General features: G+C 41.3%; 1 protein-coding gene across 1 annotated transcript in view; it reads right to left on the bottom strand.

Moving 5' to 3' along the window:
* LOC138951359 (protein draper-like) overlaps positions 1-16,161 on the bottom strand; it is a 72,706-nt gene extending 56,545 nt beyond the window's left edge. Inside the window, exons 1-3 of the mRNA XM_070322976.1 lie at positions 16,146-16,161; positions 15,329-15,427; positions 6,206-6,295 (exon numbers count right to left, since the gene is read on the bottom strand). Of these exons, the coding sequence (XP_070179077.1) occupies positions 6,206-6,295; positions 15,329-15,427; positions 16,146-16,161 (205 nt within the window). The remainder of the gene's footprint in view (positions 1-6,205; positions 6,296-15,328; positions 15,428-16,145) is intronic.
* Between the last annotated feature and the right edge of the window lie 7,499 nt (positions 16,162-23,660).

Here is a 23,660-nt window from a genome sequence, read left to right as displayed (position 1 = left end):
ATTCTATAATATAGAATGCATTCTATAATATAGAATGCATTCTATAGTATACAATGCATTCTATAGTATACAATACAGTAACACAGAGAGAGAGAGAGAGAGAGAGAGAGAGAGAGAGAGAGAGAGAGAGAGGAAGAGAGAGAGGGAGAGAGAAACAGAGAGAGACAGAGACACAGAGAGAGAGACACACAGAGAGACAGAGAGAGACAGAAACAGAGAGAGAGAAACGGAGAGAGAGGGAGAGAGAGAGGGAGAGAGAGAAACAGAGAGAGACAGAGAGAGAGAGCCACACAGAGAGACAGAGAGAGACAGAAACAGAGAGAGAGAAACGGAGAGAGAGAGAGGGAGAGAGACAGACAGACAGACAGAGAGAGACAGAGAGAGACAGAGACACTGACACAGTTTAATTGAATAGAGAGAGAGAGAGGGAGAGAGAGAGGGAGAGAGAGAGAGAGAGAAACATAGAGAGACAGAGACACAGAGAGTAGTTTCGTAACGTTATAGAATGCATTCTATATTATAATGGGCTTATACTCGGTACTTGACCCTATGCACGAACATATTCTTCATTGCAATGGAGACATGATTCATATAATGATACCATCTGGTATGTAAAGTGTTATGTTTGTTCAAACTAAAGCAAATGTGAAACAACATGAAGATATTTTGTGTATTATAAAATTGTTAAACTCGCAGACAGACATACGTAAGGCTTACACACCATCACTCGTAAATGAACACATTGAAAGCATGTCTATTCGACAAAAACGGCTTTTATTTTAAAAAAAACTTGAAAAACCTGAAATCCTCAAAATCTGCCGGCACCTTCTGGTTACTGGACGCACAGAGGCGAATGGATACATGGTGCCGTTTTTTCCACCTTTGTAGCCCACACCGTATAGAGTAGGCTAAGGCAAAATCGGTCAAGATTCACTTCCGGGAGCACGCACGGGCAGACGCTTGGTAAGTTTTTTCCTGTTTTCTCAAAGTAAACCCCGTTTTACACCCTGTGCTGCACCCGAGCGTTTGTAGACAGATGTCAGGTAACGTCTGCTATAATTTTATGATGGCTGATGCTGTATTTGTGGCAAAAACTTGCAATGAAACCGTCAGTCGGGAGCTAAAGTCCGGATGCGGACCAGATTTGGATGGCTACGGTCAAGATTGTTTACTTTTTAGGACCATTTTCGTCTGTTTTCTCGTTATATTTTGCACTCTGGCATATTCACGCATTAAACCCAACACTCTTCTCGCTTTTTGCATCAATAGAAAATCTATGTCTGCTTTAGATCTCCGTACTTGGGCATCAGCATTCACTTTATTCATTGCACTATGTATTGAAGGCTAAAGTCCATCTCATTTCAGCCCAGAACAGCTAAAGGGCTAAAGTCCAGAACAAAAAGAGAAAGACGTCTTTGTGTTTGATTTATGCATGCTATAAGCCCAGTTTGATTGATGTGCAATGTATGACATACTCTTGAGAAAACACAGCAATGTCTTTGCATTGTACTACTACTACTAATAATAATAATAATAATAATATAATCATAATAATAATAATAATAATAAGAAGAAGAAGAAGAAGAAGAAGAAGAAGAAGAAGAAGAAGAAGAAGAAGAAAAAAAAGAAGAAGAATTAATAGCATTTATAAAGCGCATTTATGTATGCTCACAGGCCTCGACAACAAGAAGGGTGGAGGGCGGAGGGGGTGGGGTGCTTCTGGTTTTAGTATACCTGAAGGTGTGACACACGGAATGTTTAGTCAGTCTCCTCACCCCCGGGAGTTGTAAACGCATGCGCATTGAGATGTGACGATTACGTGAACAACTTCCGGGGGTGAGGAGACTGACTAAACATTCCGTGTGTCACACCTTCAGGTATACTAAACCCAGAAGCACCCCACCCCCTCCCCTTCACCCTTCTTGTTGTCGAGGCCTGTGAGCATACATGTGCTTTGAGGGAGTGCATGTCACGCTGTATTGGCGTATCAAGTTACGCCTAGAGGCGGATAGAAATCAATCGCATATACTCACGGCTCTTGTCGTGAGAATAATAACTGCAACGAAAATGTTATTTTTCTGTTTGTGACTTAAAAACAGACACAAAAATGCAATAACAATAACGGTAACGAACATTTATTCTGTTTGTAACTTATTGAGTTACTTCAAAAAGGAGACAAAATGTCAAAAATAAACAAAAAATAATCCATCAACAAATTATTTTTGTTCATGGGACCATGAAAGTGCTGTCCACCTTTGCCAGTGAAGTCACCGCGAGCTCATTTTTTACATTTCTTTGAGTGCCTGTGAAGAGACGACTGGTGAGGCACAGTGAGCCTCCCGTAAACCATCACAGATACGGTCAGGCTTTTACACACAGTACAAACACCCTTTCATTTAAACACTCACCGATTGAGAACATCCTCCGTGAAGAGCGAACAATTTTCAAAGAATTTATTTTTGCGTGGTTTATCTTACCCCTGAGCCATCGTGAACCCGTGTGATCCAGTTTCCCTTTTTCACAATGTAGTCGTCAGTTAGTTATTTGAATGCGACTATTTACAATAGCACGTTTTTATGCACGAAACAAACGGCTGTGGTTCACAAGAACTCTAGCGATGGCTTTTGACTGTTGAGAGGAACGGCGATATGCACTGATAAACCGGCGTCGTCTGCTACGACCCTTGCGTGACCCTGCTTCCGGGCTTTTCTTTTTTCAAACTTTCACAACTTCGAATTGTACTCATCTTGTCTTGATGAAAAAAGAATTATTTTATGATTAAAGAATGTTTGTGTAACAAGCTGTCAATTTATTATTTAGATTTTAAAAGTTAGGTCTAGCGCAAAAACGCACCACGGTCCAAAAACATTTTGATAATCATCGATTCACGGCTATCGCCAGTTTGCATCGATAGAATGAGACCCGAAGGGAAGTAACTCATGTTTGACCTGAGTTCAGGATGGGTCCAAAAAGTGTTCGAGACAATCTGCAAAATCAATTCTTTAAAAATTGCTCGCTCTTTACGTAGGGCACCTAGGATGTTCCCGTTTGGTGAGCGTTCAAATGGAAGGGTGTTTGTACTGTGTGTAAAAGCCTGACAGTATCTGTGATGGTTTAGGGGAGGCTTACTGTCCGGGCGTGAATTCCGGTATTCATAACAGCCGTCCAGCACCAAAACGAGGCGCCATTGCTGTTGAGGCCAAGTCCACAAAAATAAATTCTTTGAAAATTTCTCACGCTCGACAGAAAGCAGCCAGGATGTTCCCGTTCGGTGAGCGTTCAAATGGCAGTATGCTTGTACTATACTATATGTAGACGCTCGGGGAGCTCTGTGATGGTTTACGGGAGGCTTACTGTGCCTTTAAATCTTTTGAGGCAGGTGAGGCAGCGGTGCTGAGGCAGGTCATTATGACTGTTCATATGCTGTGTCAAGTAAGTCTTGCGGGGGAAGGTTTTAGCACAATCCGTGCACTGGAATGATGGTGGTTCCTTGACACCACAGACTTTCATGTGTCGTTTCAAGCACACCATGTTCTTGAATGTTTTGTCACATGTTGGTGTTGGGCATGTATGGGGTGCAATTTTCTTGTGCCTGTTGGAGTGCGCCTCGAAGTACACACGTTCCATGTAGCCTTTTCCACACTGTTCACATTCAAACGTTGGCCCATCCCCAGACCCATGTGCCATCTTGGCGTGCTTGTGGAGGTTGCTGGCAGTTTTGTACTGACGCCCACAGCCCCCACACAAATGCGCCTTGTGTGGGGTGGATGTATGTTTCGGTTCTCCCGGCTCCTGGTCAGTCTGGTCAGTCTCCGCCGGCACACTGACAGCTTCCTCGACCGTTCCTGGCACAACTTCCTCGGAACAGTCGAGGAAGCTGTCTAAAGTAAGTACTGATAAATCAGCCATCTGCAAAAAGCAAAACCTCGCACAAAGTTAAACATTTGAACTATCCAGACAAATGAAAGGGCTGAATCCCATCCCCTACAATGCAAAAACATTGCTGTGTTTTCTCAAGAGTATGTCATACATTGCACACCAATCAAACTGGGCTTATAGCACGCATAAATCAAACACAAAGACTTCTTTATCTTTTTGTTCTGGACTTTAGCCCTTTAGCTGTTCTGGGCTGAAATGAGATGGACTTTAGCCTTCAATGAATAAAGTGAATGCTGATGCCCAAGTACGGAGATCTAAAGCGGACATAGATTTTCTATTGATGCAAAAAGTGAGAAGAGCGTTGGGTTTAATGCGTGAATATGCCAGAGTGCAAAATATAACGAGAAAACAGACGAAAATGGTCCTAAAAAGTAAACAATCTTGACCGTAGCCATCCAAATCTGGTCCGCATCCGGACTTTAGCTCCCGACTGACGATTTTATTGCAAGTTTTTGCCACAAATACAGCATCAGCCATCATAAAATTATAGCAGACGTTACCTGACATCTGTCTACAAACGCTCGGGTGCAGCACAGGGTGTAAAACGGGGTTTACTTTGAGAAAACAGGAAAAAAACTTACCAAGCGTCTGCCCGTGCGTGCTCCCGGAAGTGAATCTTGACCGATTTTGCCTTAGCCTACTCTATACGGTGTGTAGCCACGGGGCGGGGATATAGCTCAGTTGGTAGCACGCTGGATTTGTAGTCAGTTGGCCGCTGTCAGCGTGAGTTCGATCCCAGGTTCGGCGGAAATTTATTTCACAGAGTCAACGTTGTGTGCAGACTCTCTTCGGTGTCCGAACCCCCCGTGTACACTACATTGGGTGTGCACGTTAAAGATCCCACGATTGACAAAAGGGTCTTTCCTGGCAAAATTGCTTAGGCACAGTTAATAATTGTCTACCTATACCCGTGTGACTTGGAATAATAGGCCGCGAAAGGTAAGTATGCGCCGAAATGGCTGTAATCTACTGGCCGTATAAAATTTCATCTCCCACGGCATCACTGCAGAGCGCCTAGAACTGTACCCACGGAATATGCGCGATATAAGCTTCATTGATTGATTGATTGATTGATGTTTGACGCATCAAAGTCTTGAAGTTTCAGACCCGCCCCTAACTGTCGCGCTTTTCTCTGCAAGTCTTTTTTTTCTAACAACTCGCCCTTCGCTTCTTTCTTCTTGTAGAAACTCAAAAAGTATCACCTCCAACTCCTCCGACTTCACAGTCCGACAAGGGTGCAGTTTCAACTTTCGCTTTTCTCTGCCAGTTTCATGCTGCAGAAGGACATCTCTGTTAGCTCGCCACATCCTAATTTGTTTTCTGTCCACATCAAACTCTTGAATTCTACTGAGAGGGCCCCAAAGTGTTTAAAATCGTGATCGTGATTGGCGTTTTTTTACCTTTCTGTGACCGTGATTGCCGAAATTTCCATTTCTGTGATCGTGATGGGACTTTGCCCTTGATCCGTGATGACACAAAAATCAAGTCTCGTGATCGTGATCGTCATTTGTTTTCGTGATCGTGATGGGCATTATTGCAAATCATTTTATTTTCAATGTACATTTTTCACAGCTGTATCACTCCATGATCCTCTATTCGTCAAGGTGTTTGTGATCGTGAAAACAAAAATCAAGGTAACTGTGATCGTGAAAGCTAAAATTTCCCTTCCCGTGATCGTGATGATACCCCCCCTTTGGGGCCCTCTACTGAGTAAGATTTTCGCTTCGGCATTTTCTTGGAAAGAAGCGCCAAAAGCAAGGGGAAGAAATTCTGACACGACATTCTTCGGCATTCCTTTTTTCTCTCCCTGTTCTCGATTTTTCGTGTTTTTGTTTTTCAGCCATGCAAAAGTGGGGGGTGGGCGTTTACTCGGTATTTCACCTTTTGCACGGATTTTGCTCCAAGGTGGCGGATGGGCGTTTACAATGTTATGGGCTTATATACTCAGTATTTTACGGTATATAGTCAGTGTGGAAATGGTTTATGACCCATATTCTGACTGCTACAAGGAATGAGAATCAGAAATGAGTACTAAAGCTCATAAGAAAGAGAAAACTGTTGCATGCTTGTGGTTATTTGTTTGAGCGAAGCAATTTAAAGCTTGGCGGAACAGCGTAGCAGTTTGTCTTAAAATGAAGCATGCAATGGGAAAAGCGTAGCAGTTAGCAGTTCTGGCTTTCACATGATTTCCACACCATGCTACCCATTAACCAGAACCGCTTTTACTTACTGCATTAGTGATATAACTTTAAAATGATGTACTTACTGCACGTAAATTCATCATTGCCATAGTCACACACCCAGCTAGTCGGGCACAGGAACTTGTTCGAACTGCAGTTTGTTCTTGGGAAAAATTCTGAAAAGTCAGATAACACTAATAAAGTCAGTTTCGCGAAAAACTGATAATTGTAAACTTGTTATACGAGCACATTCAGCGTGTTATAAACTAGGCCAAAATATACTGCACCCAAAATAAAGCATTCATTCCCATGTCATTTCATTTAAACTTTATATGCCAGTGAAGGCCGTTCACTTAAATATTTGGATCACCTTTTGGATTAAAACATTCTTATACAAGGATGACGTAACCGCCGCTCAAATAAGGGTATTCTGTATTCTGTAAAATCGAGTGAACAAAAACGGAAAGGCCAATTCAAAAATCGAAAAAAAATTCAAAATAGGCAAACCCTGTTGACATAATTAAGCTTCATAATGTATAATATTTCTTTCACATTAATTTTAAATATATGTATGTATGTGCAGTTGGATATGTGTCCGCAGCATGAAGTAATATAAACACACATTAATTACATAAAGGCATGTACATGTACATTGATCAAGGTTTCCCTTACCAAAAATGATCCATTACAGTCGTTTGCTACTTTACCTTTAGAATGGATAAAAGAACGTTGGGGAAGGGCTCCTAATATGGACCATTTTTTTGTGTCATGCTGATAACTAGCTTGTTTTCTTGCGAAGAAGTTTCATTTTGTGTTTGGTAGTCCTTCTCTCGTATGTTAACCGTAAGGCCTAATTAGAGTGAATTACCTTTGATAGACATTCATCAAATATTAACTACAGAAAAAATCACAAATGGTCGATATTAGGAGCCTGGGCGCCCAATATGGACCAGTAAAGAGGACTTCGCGAATCACTGTATAAAATTAAGCCCACTATACTTCAAAATAACATGATACAACTTAGTGTGCAAGTCAGACTAATTAAAACGTGATGCTTTAGATTTATCTGTTTCGGGTTTAAGAAAGCATTATTTAAAGCACACCAGGGCCGGAATGTATGTATCGAGGTCTATCTTAATCCGGCATAAAAGCTTAACCCGGATTATTCCCCCCTCTGCCTCTTTCTCTCTGTAACCGTGTAGGGCTAGTTATTTTTCGGTAACTTACCCAACAACCAAAATCACTTACCCAACAACGGGCCTAAATCCTCGATAGCTCACAGGTACGTTGATGAGCTAGATTTGAGGGAACTACTTTAACGATTCAAAAGTTCCGAACGCTCCAATGTACAAAATATACATCTCTAGACCAAACATACTGCATTTAAACTGGCAACTACAGGCTTGAACACATTAATCTCCATATAAAATCCATGAGTTTGGTTGTGTTTTTAAATCCAAATCTAACAATCAGTGCAGAGAAACTCGCTTTAGATCTCTTATGAGTGCAAGCAAACTCCCAAGGCAAGTAACTCTCGTACTCTGTCTAGCGACAAAAGTAGTTCCCCTTCCAAATTTTCTGAACTGAGTTGCTTGGACAAAAGACTGCAATCCGACGGTTAGTTTTCTACAATATTTCATTTTATAAACAGATCACACGCAACCAAATGCACACATCTCATCAATTTAAAGAACATACCGCGGTTTCATACATTATTTTGCCCCAGAAAACTGAACTACAGTTTTTAACGTTGGAACACGGGTGCAAAAGTTCGTCTGCTTGTCCCATTCGAAGAAAGAACATTTCCTGAGCGATACTAAAACATGAACAGAACACACACTATCTGCCTTTACCGCCACAGCAGAATAACAACATACCTGTGTACTTGATTTTAGTCCAAAACAGGGAAACTGACAAGAAGTGTTAACAGAATTGATTGAATTTCCCTGAACTATAAAACCGAGCATTATGCAATCGCCTGCGCAGGTAGACTGGTTGAGTGAATAGGATTCGATCAAACTTTCGCAAAAAAACTCCTCTTGTCTTTGAATAACTGAAGAAAGGAGGAACAAGTCGCGTAAGGCGAAAATACAACATTTAGTCAAGTAGCTGTCGAACTCACAGAATGAAACTGAACGCAATGCCATTTTTCAGCAAGACCACCGCTCATGGCAAAGGCAGTGAAATTGACAAGAAGAGCGGGGTAGTAGTTGCGCTAAGAAGGATAGCACGCTTTTCTGTACCTCTCTTTGTTTTAACTTTCTGAGCGTGTTTTTAATCCAAACATATCATATCTATATGTTTTTGGAATCAGGAACCGACAAGGAATAAGATGCAAGTGTTTTTAAATTGATTTCGACAATTTAATTTTGATAATAATTTTTATATATTTAATTTTCAGAGCTTGTTTTTAATCCAAATATAACATATTTATATGTTTTTGGAATCAAAAAATGATGGAGAATAAGATGAACGTAAATTTGGATCGTTTTATAAATTTTTATTTTTTTTTTACAATTTTCAGATTTTTAATGACCAAAGTCATTAATTACTTTTTAAGCCACCAAGCTGAAATGCAATACCGAAGTCCGGGCTTCATCGAAGATTACTTGACCAAAATTTCAACCAATTTGGTTGAAAAATGAGGGCGTGACAGTGCCGCCTCAACTTTCGCTGAAGCTCGCATTTTTCATGATCCGCTAACTTCGACCGTTATTTTTAATAATCACTGAGACTCGGCATGTAACCTCTACCTATCTATCTCCAGGATATCATCGATACTTTAGCGCAATGCATGTGTCGAGATTACAGAAAAGACAACTAACCCGAGCTTTCCCCTCGATCTCTTTTTGGCATGATTTCGGCATCTCTGCGCATGATTGAATGTCAAGACGGTTCTAAATTCAGGAATCCGCGTTCGAAAGCTGGTGACGTCGCTCTGTTCTAAATGACCCATGTAGACCGTGACGTCATGAAAAGCGTGACAAATTGTTTCTTCGAACTTGGTTCCGGTCTTGTTTTCGTGCCATTGTTGGCTCACGAAGTGTAGCCTATGCGATGCTAACTTTTGTCTGTCTGTGCGTGCGTGCGTGCGTATGTATGTATGTATGTATGTATGTATGTATGTGTATGTATGTCTGTGGTAGAAACTTTAACATTTGAAGACGTCATATTACATTGACGTCACATTATGACGTACGAGGGTTAGACGTCACGCGATGGAATTACTGAAAGTCTCGGTGATTGTTATTTTGAGCGGGCCGAGACTATTTGGCAGTCGTGTCCATGTAAGTAGGCTACATGCAGACAGACAGATCTAGATCTAGTGTCTCGCTTTCTTGCACAGTTTCACCTATGCTCTTTCTGTGTGTGTGTGTGTGCATGTGTTGTGTGTGTGTGTGTGTGTGTACGTGTGTGTGCGTGTGTGTGTTAGTGTGTGTGTGTGTGTGTGTGTGTGTGTGCTGTGTGTGTGTGTGTGTGTGACGGAGTGATTGAGTTTGTGTTACTGTTTGTCGATTTCTTACGTGAGCCCTGAAGGCTTCGCCTCTTGTTTTCTTCGCTTTGTTGTTTTCTTGTGCAAATTTACATTATGTAAGGCGAAATGCGGCGCAACAAGGGCATTTGTTATAGGATTCAAGTGAAGTAAGTTGGAGGGAAAGGGAGGGGGTGGGTGGATCGCCATTTCGACTTGAAGTTCAAATTCGTTTTAAAAAAAATCAGTGATCACACACATTTCTACGGCAAAACCGACATTTTTTTACAGTTCATATACATCAAACACATTAAACAGGTTATTACTGTATGTGAAAACATGGTTTCTTTGCACTTGAAGTGCGACCGCCGCCATGTTGTTTTTCCACTAACCCCAGGATAAGAGACTTATCAGCTCCAAAACGAGGGGATAGTTTGACCCGGCTTTTTGCGCGAGGATAGAGCTAACCTCGACTCATGCATTGGGATATTTTTACAGTGGGCTAAATTAGCTCGAGGATAGGGTTTATCCCGGGCTAAAGTCTCTATCCTCGCTACATACATTCCGGCCCTGGAAACAAAAGAAGCTTATCAAAAACTGAGTGAAAATAAGTGAAATTATCTCGAGGGCTAGTCACAGGTTATTTTCAGCAAGCTTCTTAAAGGCATATGTACGCGCTCCCGTGTTTACAAAGTGTAGTTTGCCCACAATCGATGTCAAATGCATCATAAGGCCATATAATGACGATATGTCGCAATGCGCGGACCATATACATGCATTACAGCTTGTTCTAGCCTCTGAAAAAGTGAGGATGTCAACAAAGACGCGGAGTTATTTCCCTTGCGTCAACGTTCCCTCTGTTGGCAAATCTATAAATAGGACGATCTAGATCAAAATAAAAATTCAAATATCTCAACATTTAAGGGGTCCTAGACCACAATATTTTGCAGGGAACTTAATTTAGCATGTCTCCAGCTGTTGGTAAAGCAATTAGCGTGTATATTCATCGAGTTAATATGCCTTTAATGAATTAATAAAAATAGCCTTTAGCTTTTATTTTCTTCGATTTGTTGAAGGTTGTCCATATTAAAAAAAACCACGTACTTTGAGATATTGCTTAATTTGAGAAACTCGGGGTCCACACTGCTTAAATGTAACAAATACAGTCTTTGCTGTCCTATATAGCAACTTGTGTGTGATAACAGCTTTGGCTGTGGTCAGAAACGAGTCCGTTTTGGGCGGCAAATTTAGAGTGAACGATGCCAAAAGTGGAAAAAAAAGCCTTACGGTTGTGCGGTTTGTGTTTCTGCAACTGTTTTGACGTGTGCAAGTTATCCAGAGAGGGTGAATACAGCGAATGAAATTGTTTTGAGCGCTCTGGCGCCGTTAGTTTGTCAGAACAGGAGATGGTCCATATTAGGAGCCGGTCCATATTGGGAGCCCTTCCCCTACATTTTGCTAGATTTCAAAGACACGGATTTGCTTTTGTCAGATCTGTACCGACGCTGATTTACGGAGAAAATCTAACCGATATGACAAATTGAAAGCCATTGTGAATGTCTCACAGAACTTTCAGAAGTCTGTAAGGTCCCAGCACCCTCTAAAGTTCTGTGGACCCCCTACAAATAAAAATCGAGGGTTTGTGGACCCTTTAGGTAGAGCGTCGATGGGAAGCCATGTAGTATGTGTGTGTTTGTGTGTGTGTGTGTGTATGTATGTGTGTGTGTGTCTGTGTGTACGAGTGTGTGTGTGTTTGTATGTGTGTGTGTCTGTATGTGTGTGTGTGTGTGTGCAGGGGCGGATCCAGGGGGGTCCGGGGTTTCCGGAATTCCCCCCCCCCCCCCCCTAAAAACAATATTTGAAAATAAAGAAAAAATCATGGCTTACATTGCTCATTTTCCATGTTGTATCAACATTTTCCTTGGGGCGTGCCCTCGGACCCCTCTAGGAGCCGACCTTTGTCTTCTAAATGACGATTTTGGAACGTAGTTGGAAACTTTGTTGGCTCAGGTTGCACCAGATCGGTCAATTTTTCTTGTTTTGTACCAAATGTGTCTCCTTAAATTTGTTCTTTGAAAGGTGTATAACGAGTAGTTTCTTGTCTCAGATAGCACCAATGTCTCCAATTTCCTTGTGTATTTCGCTTTGCGCCCTCATGCAACTGAACGCTCTGCGTCGTCGATCTGTCCCTTGAAGAAATGTGGAACCCTTAACAATGAACTGATCCGCCCCTGGTGTGTGTGTGCGTGAGTGTGTGTGTGTGTGTGTGTTTGTATGTATGTATGTATGGGGCGATTTATATAGCGCTTGACGTTCTCTAAGCGCTTTACATATTAATTTCTGCCGTGTGAGATGGAATTTTTTACTCAATATATCACGCATTCACATCGGCCAGTAAATTTCAAGCCAATTAAGGCGAATATTTACTTTTCACGGCCTATTATTCCAAGTCACACGGGTATTTGGTGGACATTTGTATCTATGCCTATCCAATTTTGCCAGGAAAGACCCTTTTGTCAATCGTGGGATCTTTAACGTGCACACCCCAATGTAGTGTACACGAAGGGACCTCGGTTTTTCGTCTCATCCGAAAGACTAGCACTTGAACCCACCACCTAGGTTAGGAAAGGGGGGAGAAAATTGCTAACGCCCTGACCCAGGGTCGAACTCGCAACCTCTCGCTTCCGAGGCAATGCGTTTACCACTCGGCCACCCACCCATCATTGTGTGTGTGTGTGTGTGTGTGTGTGTGTGTGTGTGTGTGTGTGTGTGTGTGTGTGTGTGTGTGTGTGTGTGTGTGTGTGACAAAGATGTGAGTAGGATATTTCGAGATATGTTTGAGCTGTGAAACACGTCGTGATTTTAACTTCCCTAAAGATTGAATTGTGATGCGTAGGACAGGTTAGAAGCGATATCACGGGTTTCGTGTGTTGCACGAGGAAATAGCCCTGGTTTAAACAGAATAGTGTTTACGAGTTGGAAAGATATAGCTGGTTTTGAACTAAGATATTCACAGCGTTTAAGATTCTCAACCGAGGAGGTTGTTTAGCGCGTGTCGGTCTTGTTCTGGGAACAAGCACTCCTTCTGGAGACGGGTCTCTTAAGGTAAATGATTTATTATGTTGTATATTATTGACTAGAAAGAATACCCGCTTCGCCGGGAAGAAGTACTTAGAGCCGTACGCCGGCTTTGCCGGGTCCGAACAATGGACCCGCCAAGCTTAGGTCCCTCCCAGATTCGTGGAATGGGAACAGCACGAAAATGATTCAGTGGCCATAATGCCATTCCTGACCATATCGAGTCCCATCCTTGTCGACGAATGTAACCGTGTTAATCACCTTTGGAGGCGAACTCCACTCAAATTGAGCAATTTAGAGCTTATCTCTAAGCCCTTTTGAACTGTTATGGCTTCTCAAAGGAAGGCCAGTACATACAAATACACAAAAGCCGCCAGACCACATCACAAACAGAACTGAACAATCCCCAGGTGTTGCCCACATAGAGAGAGACACACACACACACACAAACACAGAGAAGCCGTATATATAGAGAGATAGATGACAGTGTATTTTTCGCGTGGCTATAAATTGATTCGACCTTTGCACTTTTACAGTGAGGATAATTTACGGGTCCAATTTACGTTCTGGACACTGCGGTGACCTTCTAAAAATAGTAACAGAACGCCGGGAATATCCGAAGATGCCCCCTCATGCTATAGTGCACCATACGAAGGAAGGGAGGTAAACGCAAAACACTGGAGAAGATAAGGAAGAGTTACTTATAATGGTGAAATGAACACAAAAACCAAAATCGGTTCAGCGCTGCGCGCTGAGAGCACGTGTTGAAATATCTCATCGATGATATTGTGTCCGGGGTGTAGCTGAATACGGTGTCCAAATTTGAAAAAGATCCACCGAGAACTTTGGCGTTGTGATGTGGTGTAGCGGCTTTGGTGTGTCGGTATGGGGGCCCGGGTAGCTGAGGTGGAACCAAAATCGGTTCAGCGCTGCGCGCTGAGAGCACGTGTTGAAATATCGACCAGGTTGTGTCCTGTCCCGGGTCTACCTGAATATGCCCACCAAATTTGAAGCAGATCCATCGAGAACTTTGGCCGTGCATCGCGAACTCACAGACAGACAGACACACAGACAGACACAAGTCGTATATATATATAGAAGCTTGAATATATGACTGGAATGTAAACGGTAGTGTATGCAAAGTGCACTAAATGCTAATGTGAAGTTTTTAAGATGATTCTCGTTGAGATTGTATTACGTGTTTGTTTGGGTAATTTCTTGAACATAAATGTTGTTACGCATTTATGTTATGTTAAGATGTTGATGCTATGTATGGTGGTGTCTTTAATGGATTAAGTGATCCATGGGTTAAGTATAGTTTGGATATTGATTATGGAGAGAATGACATACATGGAATGATGTCAGAAGTACTTGTGTAATGTTTAGTTGTGAATGTAGAATGAACGAGAGAGATGATAGAAGAGATGGTTTATGAGAATGTTGTATTAAGATTTGGGTTAATTCTTTAGGTGTTTCCATGACGGTGTCCGAGGGTTGGACCTCACACTGGAGAGTTCGTGATGATGTCGGAACAGAGGCCACATCGGCGAAGATGGATGGACGGTGGAGTCCCCATCAACACTGGTCGTTGAGACGGACCGGTGCTATTCGCTAAGGGCGAAATTAGAGTTAACTAAGTGTTTCTCGGGGAGGAACGTGAGAAGGAGTGTTTCTGAGAGAGGAACGTGAGATACGGATAACAGCATCTACATGGATTTCAGTGGCACAAGAGTGTGTAAAGGACGGCATGCAGTGAGAATTACAAACTCGTGAGTGTCTATCAACTCATCTCTTGTGTAGTAACCTAATACTGAGATAGTATGGTAAGAATAAGAATAAGAATAAGAATAAGAATACTTTATTATCTCATAGAGAAATTCAGGCGTGGTACATAACAATAATACAAACAAGACATTGTTTTTACATAAGACATATAGCACTATATAACAGGGCAGGTTATAAACACACCTCCCACATACCTCTCTGGGCGTTCCTTGCATTGTGCTTACGCATTCAGAAAGAAAGATTATTATAATATATAATCCCATGTATACAGTGATTAGGCCACACACACAAAACAGTCTGTTTACGGTAACATAGGCCAAAAAAATAGGGTTGGTAGGTCGGGATTTAAAAAAAAAAAAAATGTTTTCCCCCAAATGCCAAAAAAAAGTCTAGGGTCGCGCGAAAAAATAGGGTCTGTCGGGATACCGTAAACAGACTATTTTTTGGGGGGGGGCTTACCATATCACTGTGTGAATTAAACGGTTGTAACTGGAAAGTTGTATTTCTGTTTATTTGATGTGAATATTGTATTGTTTTTGTGAGGAAATAATAATTCTGTATCCTCCCAAATTCTGTGTTTGAAGTGTGTAGTGCGAAGAGTGAAGAGTCAGTTTAATTAGATAGGGCAGAGCACGTATTAATAGAGAATAACCTTTTATTCGCATATTCCACTTCATGACAGTGTGTGTGTGTGTCACTGTGTGTGTAAGTGTGTGTATGTGTGTGTGCATATGAATGTGTGTGTGGGGGGGGGGGGTTGTGTGGGAGGTTGTGTGAGTGTGTGTATTTGTGTACTTGTTCTGGAATGGGGGGTTGGGGAGCTAGAGAGTAAATGGAATGCGAGTGATGTCCATATGTGTATCTGCAAACTCACTGCAAATGCCATCCAGCGCACTGCTATCACAAACCAGTCCGAGTGAAGTGTCGCAATAGTACCCTTTCCTACTATCGCAAGGACGTCCAGCGCGGGCAACTGAATTGAAAAAACAAGAAGAGTAAATGCTAGCTAGACTCACCTTAGTGAATGCTTGTGCGACTCACCTTCGCCACAGGTAAATGTACAATTAATTCGACACAAACTATGGAAAACATTAAAAGTTTTGAAAGCGACGAAATTATAAAGTGTGGTGATTTTAATTCTGACGTTCAGGGGTGGTAATGTGGTGAAACGAATAATTCAGTCTGTGACATGTTTTAATTCTGGAGCTTTTTTTAAACCGGATGTGAAGGAATTTACCTGGTCAAGAAATAATCCATTTATTGCAAGGAGACTTGATTATATGTTTTGTTTAGTTCTGGTATTTTCGATTTGATTTTTGATTGCGGCATGGTAAGTGTCGTGTTTTCTGACCAAAGAGGTTTAATATTAATAGTTTGATGTTGGAGGGTATTGATTATGTTAATGAAATGAATCTTTACTTTGATGGATTTAGCAGCGAAGAATTGGATTTTCAACTGGATTGGGGAAATGTTGAAGGTTAGAATAAAAGTGTTTATCATTAATTATAGCAAAATAAACCGTGTCCAAAAATAAATTAGGCCGTGCTTTTTTGCAACGACCAGGATGATTAGGACGTTTATTTAAGCAAGAATCCCCATCGCATCGTTACCCAAGTAAAGCGTATACATGTGAAAATGCAGCTGGAATGTATGTTATTATTGAAATATTAAGAAAAGCAAATGCGTTGTACGCTTCTCCTTCGCCATGTCCATAGGGTTTTGTAGGTCTTAAAGGGAGGATTCCACTACCTATGACCCCCCCCCCAAAAAAAAAAAAACTGTTCCAACTTCATAGAATTATGTTCAAGAGAACGTTCACGTCCGACTGATTGACACAAATTTGATCCTTATGTGAGCTGTATCACTTGGGAGACCTCATTTCTGACACTATGACATCTTATTACCAATTCAGTGCCCCATATGGCTTTTTGACCAATCAGGACGGATTCTAGGTGACCCTCTAAATGTTATAACGTTCAGGCAGGGACCCTTTTTGTTTATCACGCTAAAAATAAACAAGACAAAGTAAAAATTTAAATCAACAATATCAGCGTGATTTATTCTAAAGAATGACACTTCAAATGCTGTCAGATAATACTCTCTTTATCTAAAACAAATACCGAAAAGCGAGTTTTGTCGGTGGGTGCTTACGCTCTGAGTGTGCAAGGCCGACCCGCTCACTTGAAATCTAATTTATCAAAGTTCGAAAAAATCAACTGAAACTGCGTCACTCGCTTTACGTCAGAAGTATCTTTACGTCATTTCCCATCAGTCTGGAGTCGGTTCTAAATCTGTCGCTCTCTGTTCAACAAGAAAAACGACGCAACCGAAACGCATGTTCAACATGGTTTATCTTGTGAGATTGTTATGTCAAACACATTTGACCTGTGAATATTCATCACGTCAGGTGTGTGACTCTGATTGGCTGACCCAGGTCACGAGAATTCTTTGACTGACAGGCATAATCAGGTAGGAGCGCTCAAGTTCCCATAGCGGCTGTTCTGTCTAATTCGCGCGGTCGCTTCGAAAACATTTTTGGTCGAAATAAACGGTAATAAACCTGTCATTTCTAATATGCTGACTGTTAGCAAATGATAACAGGCATGTCTCACAAGCGATATCAGCATTCGCCTGAAAGGCTCATGCTTGATATCTTTTTTCTCGACATGCCTGTTATCATTTGCTAACAGTCAGCATAATAACTAACTCCGTCGCGATATAACCTTGAATGGTTGAAAACGACGTTAAACACCAAATAAAGAAAGAAAGAAAGCATAATAACTCATAATAACATGATACAATCACCAATAGTCTAGCCAAGGCTGTGACCAAATCAAACAATGACATAGCTTAAGACTCTTAGGTCAAGGCTTATATCCTTGATAGCTCAGTGGACATTTTCAGTGGTGATAATCTTTTCTAGCAAACATGACCCTTTTGGGACTCTAAAATCTGATAAAAACAAGCCAAATGTTGGTCTTGGCTGCAGATTATTACCAACGCCTACAATTGCTCCCAACATAACTGAGATAACCTCAATGTAAATACTTTTACGAACATGACCACACGGTGACCCTAAAATGTCGGTAGATTATCAAACCCCGAAAGTGTTCAAAGTTTCAAAGGTCTAGCTTCAAAAACACCTGAGATAACATCAATGTTAAGTTATTATGGATCAAGCATGACCCCCTGTGACCACAAAACTTGACGAGGGTCGGTCAAATTAACTTACTTCAAGTCGGGTGATTATCAAACCCCAGAAGTGTACATAGTATCAAAGCTTTAACTTCAAAAACATCCGAGATAACCTCAACGTAATGTGGTTTTTGACTCACATGCGAAGCAAAAGTGAGTCTATGTACTCACCCGAGTCGTCCGTCCGTCCGTCCGTCCGTCCGTCCGGACGTCCGTCCGTCCGGACGTCCGTCCGGAAAACTTTAACGTTGGATATTTCTTGGACACTATTCAGTCTATCAGTACCAAATTTGGCAAGATGGTGTATGATGACAAGGCCCCAAAAAACATACATAGCATCTTGACCTTGCTTCAAGGTCAAGGTCGCAGGGGCCATAAATGTTGCCTAAAAAACAGCTATTTTTCACATTTTTCACATTTTCTCTGAAGTTTTTGAGATTCAATACCTCACCTATATATGATATATAGGGCAAAGTAAGCCCCATCTTTTGATACCAGTTTGGTTTACCTTGCTTCAAGGTCAAGGTCACAGGAGCTCTTCAAAGTTGGATTGTATACATATTTTGAAGTGACCTTGACCCTGAACTATGGAAGATAACTGTTTCAAACTTAAAAATTATGTGGGGCACATGTTATGCTTTCATCATGAGACACATTTGGTCACATATGATCAAGGTCAAGGTCACTTTGACCCTTATGAAATGTGACCAAAGTAAGGTAGTGAACCACTAAAAGTGACCATATCTCAAGGTAGAAAGAGCCAATAAGCACCATTGTACTTCCTATGTCTTGAATTAACAGCTTTGTGTTGCATGACCTTGGATGACCTTGACCTTGGGTCAAGGTCACATGTATTTTGGTAGGAAAAATGTGTAAAGCATGTGAGTCGTATGGGCTTTGCCCTTCTTGTTTTTTATAAAACGAACATGACCCCGCCGTGACACCAAAATTTGACGAGGGTCAACCAAACTGGGATCACTCATGAGATCATCAAACCATACAAGTGTGCTAAGTTTCAGAGGTCTAGCTTGAAAAACTTTTGAGATAACCTCAACGGTAAGTTCTTTGTCCACAGTTGCTGACGGCCGGTCCATACAGACGAACACATAATTATGAATCCTAATACTCACCAATTACTCAGGTGAGTCAAAAACGAAAACTTGTTTCGTCTAGAAAAAGCACGAAGCTTATTGATCGCGTGAAAGACGACAAAAGGTGGGTGTACACACAATGACGCTGTGTATGAAGAAATTATGTTATGAATTTGTATTACAAAGGGAAGCCCGTGAGTGTGTGTGTGTGTGTGTGTGTGTGTGTGTGTGTGTGTGTGCGTGCGTGCGCGCGCGCGCGCGTGCGTGCGTGCGTGCGTGCGTGTGTGTTAAAAAGTGTTCTGCCCAGAGTGGGTAGATTTATTTCACGTTCTTTCTTAGCAGATTTAACATTCTCATCGGAGTTCACTACTCATTTTGTGGCTTCACTTGCTCGGATGGAACATAACAGCATTCATACATCAGCCATAATTTGTTTCGTCACACCTTCAAGCAGCGCAAGTCTCCCACAGTCAATGACAACAACAAAAACGCGAGTAATTTCCGGAAAATCCGAAATCATCTCATGATCTATTTATGCTGATGGATAAGAGTCACAAAGGAATGTCTTAAATACTAACCGCACGTTCTATGACAGGCATATCCGTTGGCGCAGTTTTTGATTCCACAAACAGTTCCGGGTCCTGGCTCTGAAACAAATTAAACAATGGGCGTTGTGTTAATTCTAGCTGCAAAAGATTCACCGATATATGTAGATATATAGCTGTTCTGATGGACACGTGGAGGAATTCGGGGGTTGTGATTGGATGGTCTCACACATCCCTTTTACGATCATGAACAGCTATTGTGTTTTCATCGTAGCAATAGGGTCCGATATTTAGTTTCGTCTAGATGCGTTTGAGTGTAGATCTTTGTGATGCGTCCGTTTATTGAAAAGCCAGTCATAGACCACAAGCTGAATTTCAATGCCAACACAGAATCTGTTCACAAAAAATGTCAGCCAAAAGTGTGTACTGTCTACAGTTTGAACTTGTGAACTCGTGGTACCTCTGTGCTATCGAGAATTCAAACCTGTACTATCGGGGATCCACTAAGGTTTCCGAGACTGTGTTTTGTCTTTATTGAAATGGTCTGGCGGAAGAGCCGATTCTTAAATTTGCATAGGTAAAATGATCGCTTTTCGGTACAAGCCCCTGGAGCAAATTTTTGATTAGTGCTTTTGTGAACAAGAAACAATTGACAAGTGGCTTTATCCCATCTCCCTTTTTCCCTCCGCCGTGATGTAACCTTGAATAGTTGAAGGCGACGTTAGACACCAAGTAAAGAAAGAATGAAAGTAAAGATACCCGACACCCCTCTGGGTTGAACTTGTTTTAACCTTGTGACGTAGGCACGCGGGATGTGGTAGGCCGCTGAGACTTTCTTTTTGCTTGGAATCCAAAAAGTAAATTTTAAGGGGCTTATTGTCCGTCAGGTCTTAATTGCCTATATTGGACATGAATTGGTTTATACGATTCGAGTTTTACGCCCTCACGGCTTTTGATGTATGCGTGTTTAGGTGGTATTAGCCATCTGCACTTATGGTAGAATGACCAAGATCTTTAACGTGCCATTGTGGTGACACGGGGGTGGGCGATGGATACCGTCTCTGGGTCTGCACATAAAGTTGACCCGTGTCCGTCCCGGCCCGGATTCGAACCAGCGACCTTTCGATCACAAGTCCAGTGCTCTACCACCTGAGCTACCCGGGCCCCCGCTTGGAATCCTGGAGTGGAAACAACGTATATTTTGTGCGGTGTGTTTTCTTGACGCCGGTGTGTGACATGTCTGTCACGGGCTGAAATCCTTTTTTGCTGGATGGCGGAATGTGCGACGGGGTTTTTTAGCTAGGTTTTCGTAGATGTTTTTTTTTAGTTTAGTTTTTTTAGTTGGGTTCAGTTCGGGTTCAGTTAGGTTTTCGTAGACTAGGTTTCGTTAGAGGGGTGCAGTTAGTTTTAGTAGAGGGATTTTAGTTAGGTTTCGTTAGAGGTTTTGTTAGATTGGGTTTTTTTTAAGAATTGTTTTTATGTTGTTTTTTTAGATTTCGTTTGTTTTAGATTAGAGTTTTATTGTGTTTTTGTGTGTGATTTTTTGGATTAAAGTTGAGAGTGAGGATTTAGAGTAGAGTTTTGGAGTGTAGTTTGGAGGGAGGATTGAACGTGTTTTTATGCGTAGTTTTAGAGTGAGAATTTAGAATATATACCGAGAGGCATACATTCCGCAAACTGATCTTTAAAAAATCACAAAAAATCAACTCAGTGGTGAATGTTTTCAATGTTTGAATATTTTATTTATTGGCCATTTTAGTGTTTAACAAGAAGAGCAAACGCTCGATCGAGTCACTTTCGCAGTTCTGAATATTATATGAGGCATCAGATGGACAGGAAGAAATTGCTATTCACAACACAATGAGTCACGTTCACATAAAATTTGAGCCCGGTCACTTTTATAGTTTCCGAGAAAAGCCCAACGTTAAGTTGTGTGTTGCCGAACAGAAAAGGCTAGTTATCTCCCTTGTTATATTTAGTCAAGTTTTGACTAAATATTTTAACATCGAGTGGGAATCGAAACGAGGGTCGTGGTGTATGTGCGTGTGTGTGTGTGTCTGTGTGTGTGTGTGTGTGTGTGTGTGTGTAGAGCGATTCAGACTAAACTACTGGACCGATCTTTATGAAATTTCACATGAGAGTTCCTGGGTATGAAATCCCCGAACGTTTTTTTCATTTTTTTGATAAATGTCTTTGATGACGTCATATCCGGCTTTTCGTGAAAGTTGAGGCGGCACTGTCACGCCTTCATTTTTCAACCAAATTGGTTGAAATTTTGGTCAAGTAATCTTCGACGAAGCCCGGACTTCGGTATTGCATTTCAGCTTGGTGGCTTAAAAATTAATTAATGACTTTGGTCATTAAAAATCTGAAAATTGTAAAAAAAAATAAAAATTTATAAAACGATCCAAATTTACGTTTATCTTATTCTCCATCATTTGCTGATTCCAAAAACATATAAATATGTTATATTCGGATTAAAAACAGGCTCTGAAAATTAAATATATAAAAATTATTATCAAATTTAAATTGTCCAAATCAATTTAAAAACACTTTCATCTTATTCCTTGTCGGTTCCTGATTCCAAAAACATATAGATATGATATGTTTGGATTAAAAACACGCTCAGAAAGTTAAAACAAAGAGAGGTACAGAAAAGCGTGCTATCCTTCTTAGCGCAACTACTACCCCGCTCTTCTTGTCAATTTCACTGCCTTTGCCATGAGCGGTGGACTGACGATGCTACGAGTATACGGTCTTGCTAAAAAATGGCATTGCGTTCAGTTTCATTCTGTGAGTTCGACAGCTACTTGACTAAATATTGTATTTTCGCCTTACGCGACTTGTTTTTCTGATAACGTTCGTAAAAGGCTACAGATGTAAATACTTTGATGTAAAGAATAATCCTACAAAGTTTCAATCACATCCGATGAACTTTGTCAAAGATATAAAATGTCTAATTTTTCCTTTGACGCTGACCTGTGACCTTGAAAAAGGTCCAAGGTCAACGAAACCATCGTTAAAGTGTAGAGGTCATTGGAGGTCACGACTAAACAAAATATGAGCCCGATCGCTTTGATAGTTTCCGAGAAAAGTCCAACGTTAAGGTGGTGTCTACGGACGGCCGGCCGGACGGCCGGACAGACTAACACTGACCGATTACATAGAGTCACTTTTTCTCAAGTGACTCAAAAACCTTTGCTTTATTGATTTTTAATAGAACATCATGAAATGACAATTTTTCAAAACAAGTGACTGAGTCCAAGCGCAATGATTTCGGAAAACGTTCAGTGTTCATCACGTTCAATGCTTTGGCCAGCTCTAAGCATCCCAAAAGCATTCATCAAGTCGTGGCATGATTGCGATATCTGATACAGCCAAACAGCCAGTTGCATTTTATAGGGCCACACACTATCTTTTTTTACGTTATTGTCTCCCGTTCAGCCCATTGTCTTTATTAGCACAGTGAGCTGTGGCTGGATCAGCAATACTGCAAAGCGCACGCTGACAGCGTGAAACATTTGCTCCGACACTCAAGATGTCAACTACAAATTACAGGTTCAATCTGATTTTCGTTTGAGAGCAAAATCGTTCAATGCACTATTTGCAGAATTTATGCCTTTCAGTATAGCTTTAGAGTAAAGGATTGAGAGTGTTGTTTTGGGTTGTTTAGTTCTAGAGTAATACATTGAAAGTTTTGTATTTGAAGGTAAACCCCCGTTTTCCCACACTTTCCCCTCTTCATCTTATGGAATTAAAGAACCTGGTAATATAACTTGTGTCAGTTGCTTGAGTGTTCGAGCTCGGTGAGAAAGGGTAAAGTATATTTGGCACTCGGTTACACTTGAATGAGGAAAGTTGGATTTTGCAACGAAATAACATCTAAGTCAAAATATCATTGTTTCACCAAGAATTAGATACATGAGTGGAAGATGGGTCCGAAGTTCGATTAGCAGTACTTTAGGGTGTAACTGAGACAGTCAAGGTGGAGTTTATGTGAGATAAACAAGGCCTGACGTCCTACCTGTTATTCACGTATCGCGGACTCAACATTCACACCGACCGCTAGCTTCGCTGCTCGATCTGCCGAAAGTTGTAACTTCCTCTGCCTCCTGCATGATGGATACCCGCCGAATTTATCTTTAAGAGGCCGAGCTGAGAGGAACATCGCTGTTTGAGACGTCGAACCGATTCAAAATAACGTCCGCATGTTTATGCGGATGTGGTGCACGCGCATGGGCAGAACGACTTCCCGGCTGAAAGTTATCCCAGCGAAGCTGGAGGTATCCCGTGAACGCTATACTGTAATCGACTTGAGAAATGTGCATACCGAATAATACATGATAAAGAAGGATTCTTTGTGCCCGGCTACGTG

This window comes from Littorina saxatilis, linkage group LG16, assembly GCF_037325665.1.
Source record: "Littorina saxatilis isolate snail1 linkage group LG16, US_GU_Lsax_2.0, whole genome shotgun sequence".
Taxonomy (NCBI): Eukaryota; Metazoa; Mollusca; class Gastropoda; order Littorinimorpha; family Littorinidae; genus Littorina; species Littorina saxatilis.
This window is presented reverse-complemented; position numbering and strand designations above follow the sequence as displayed.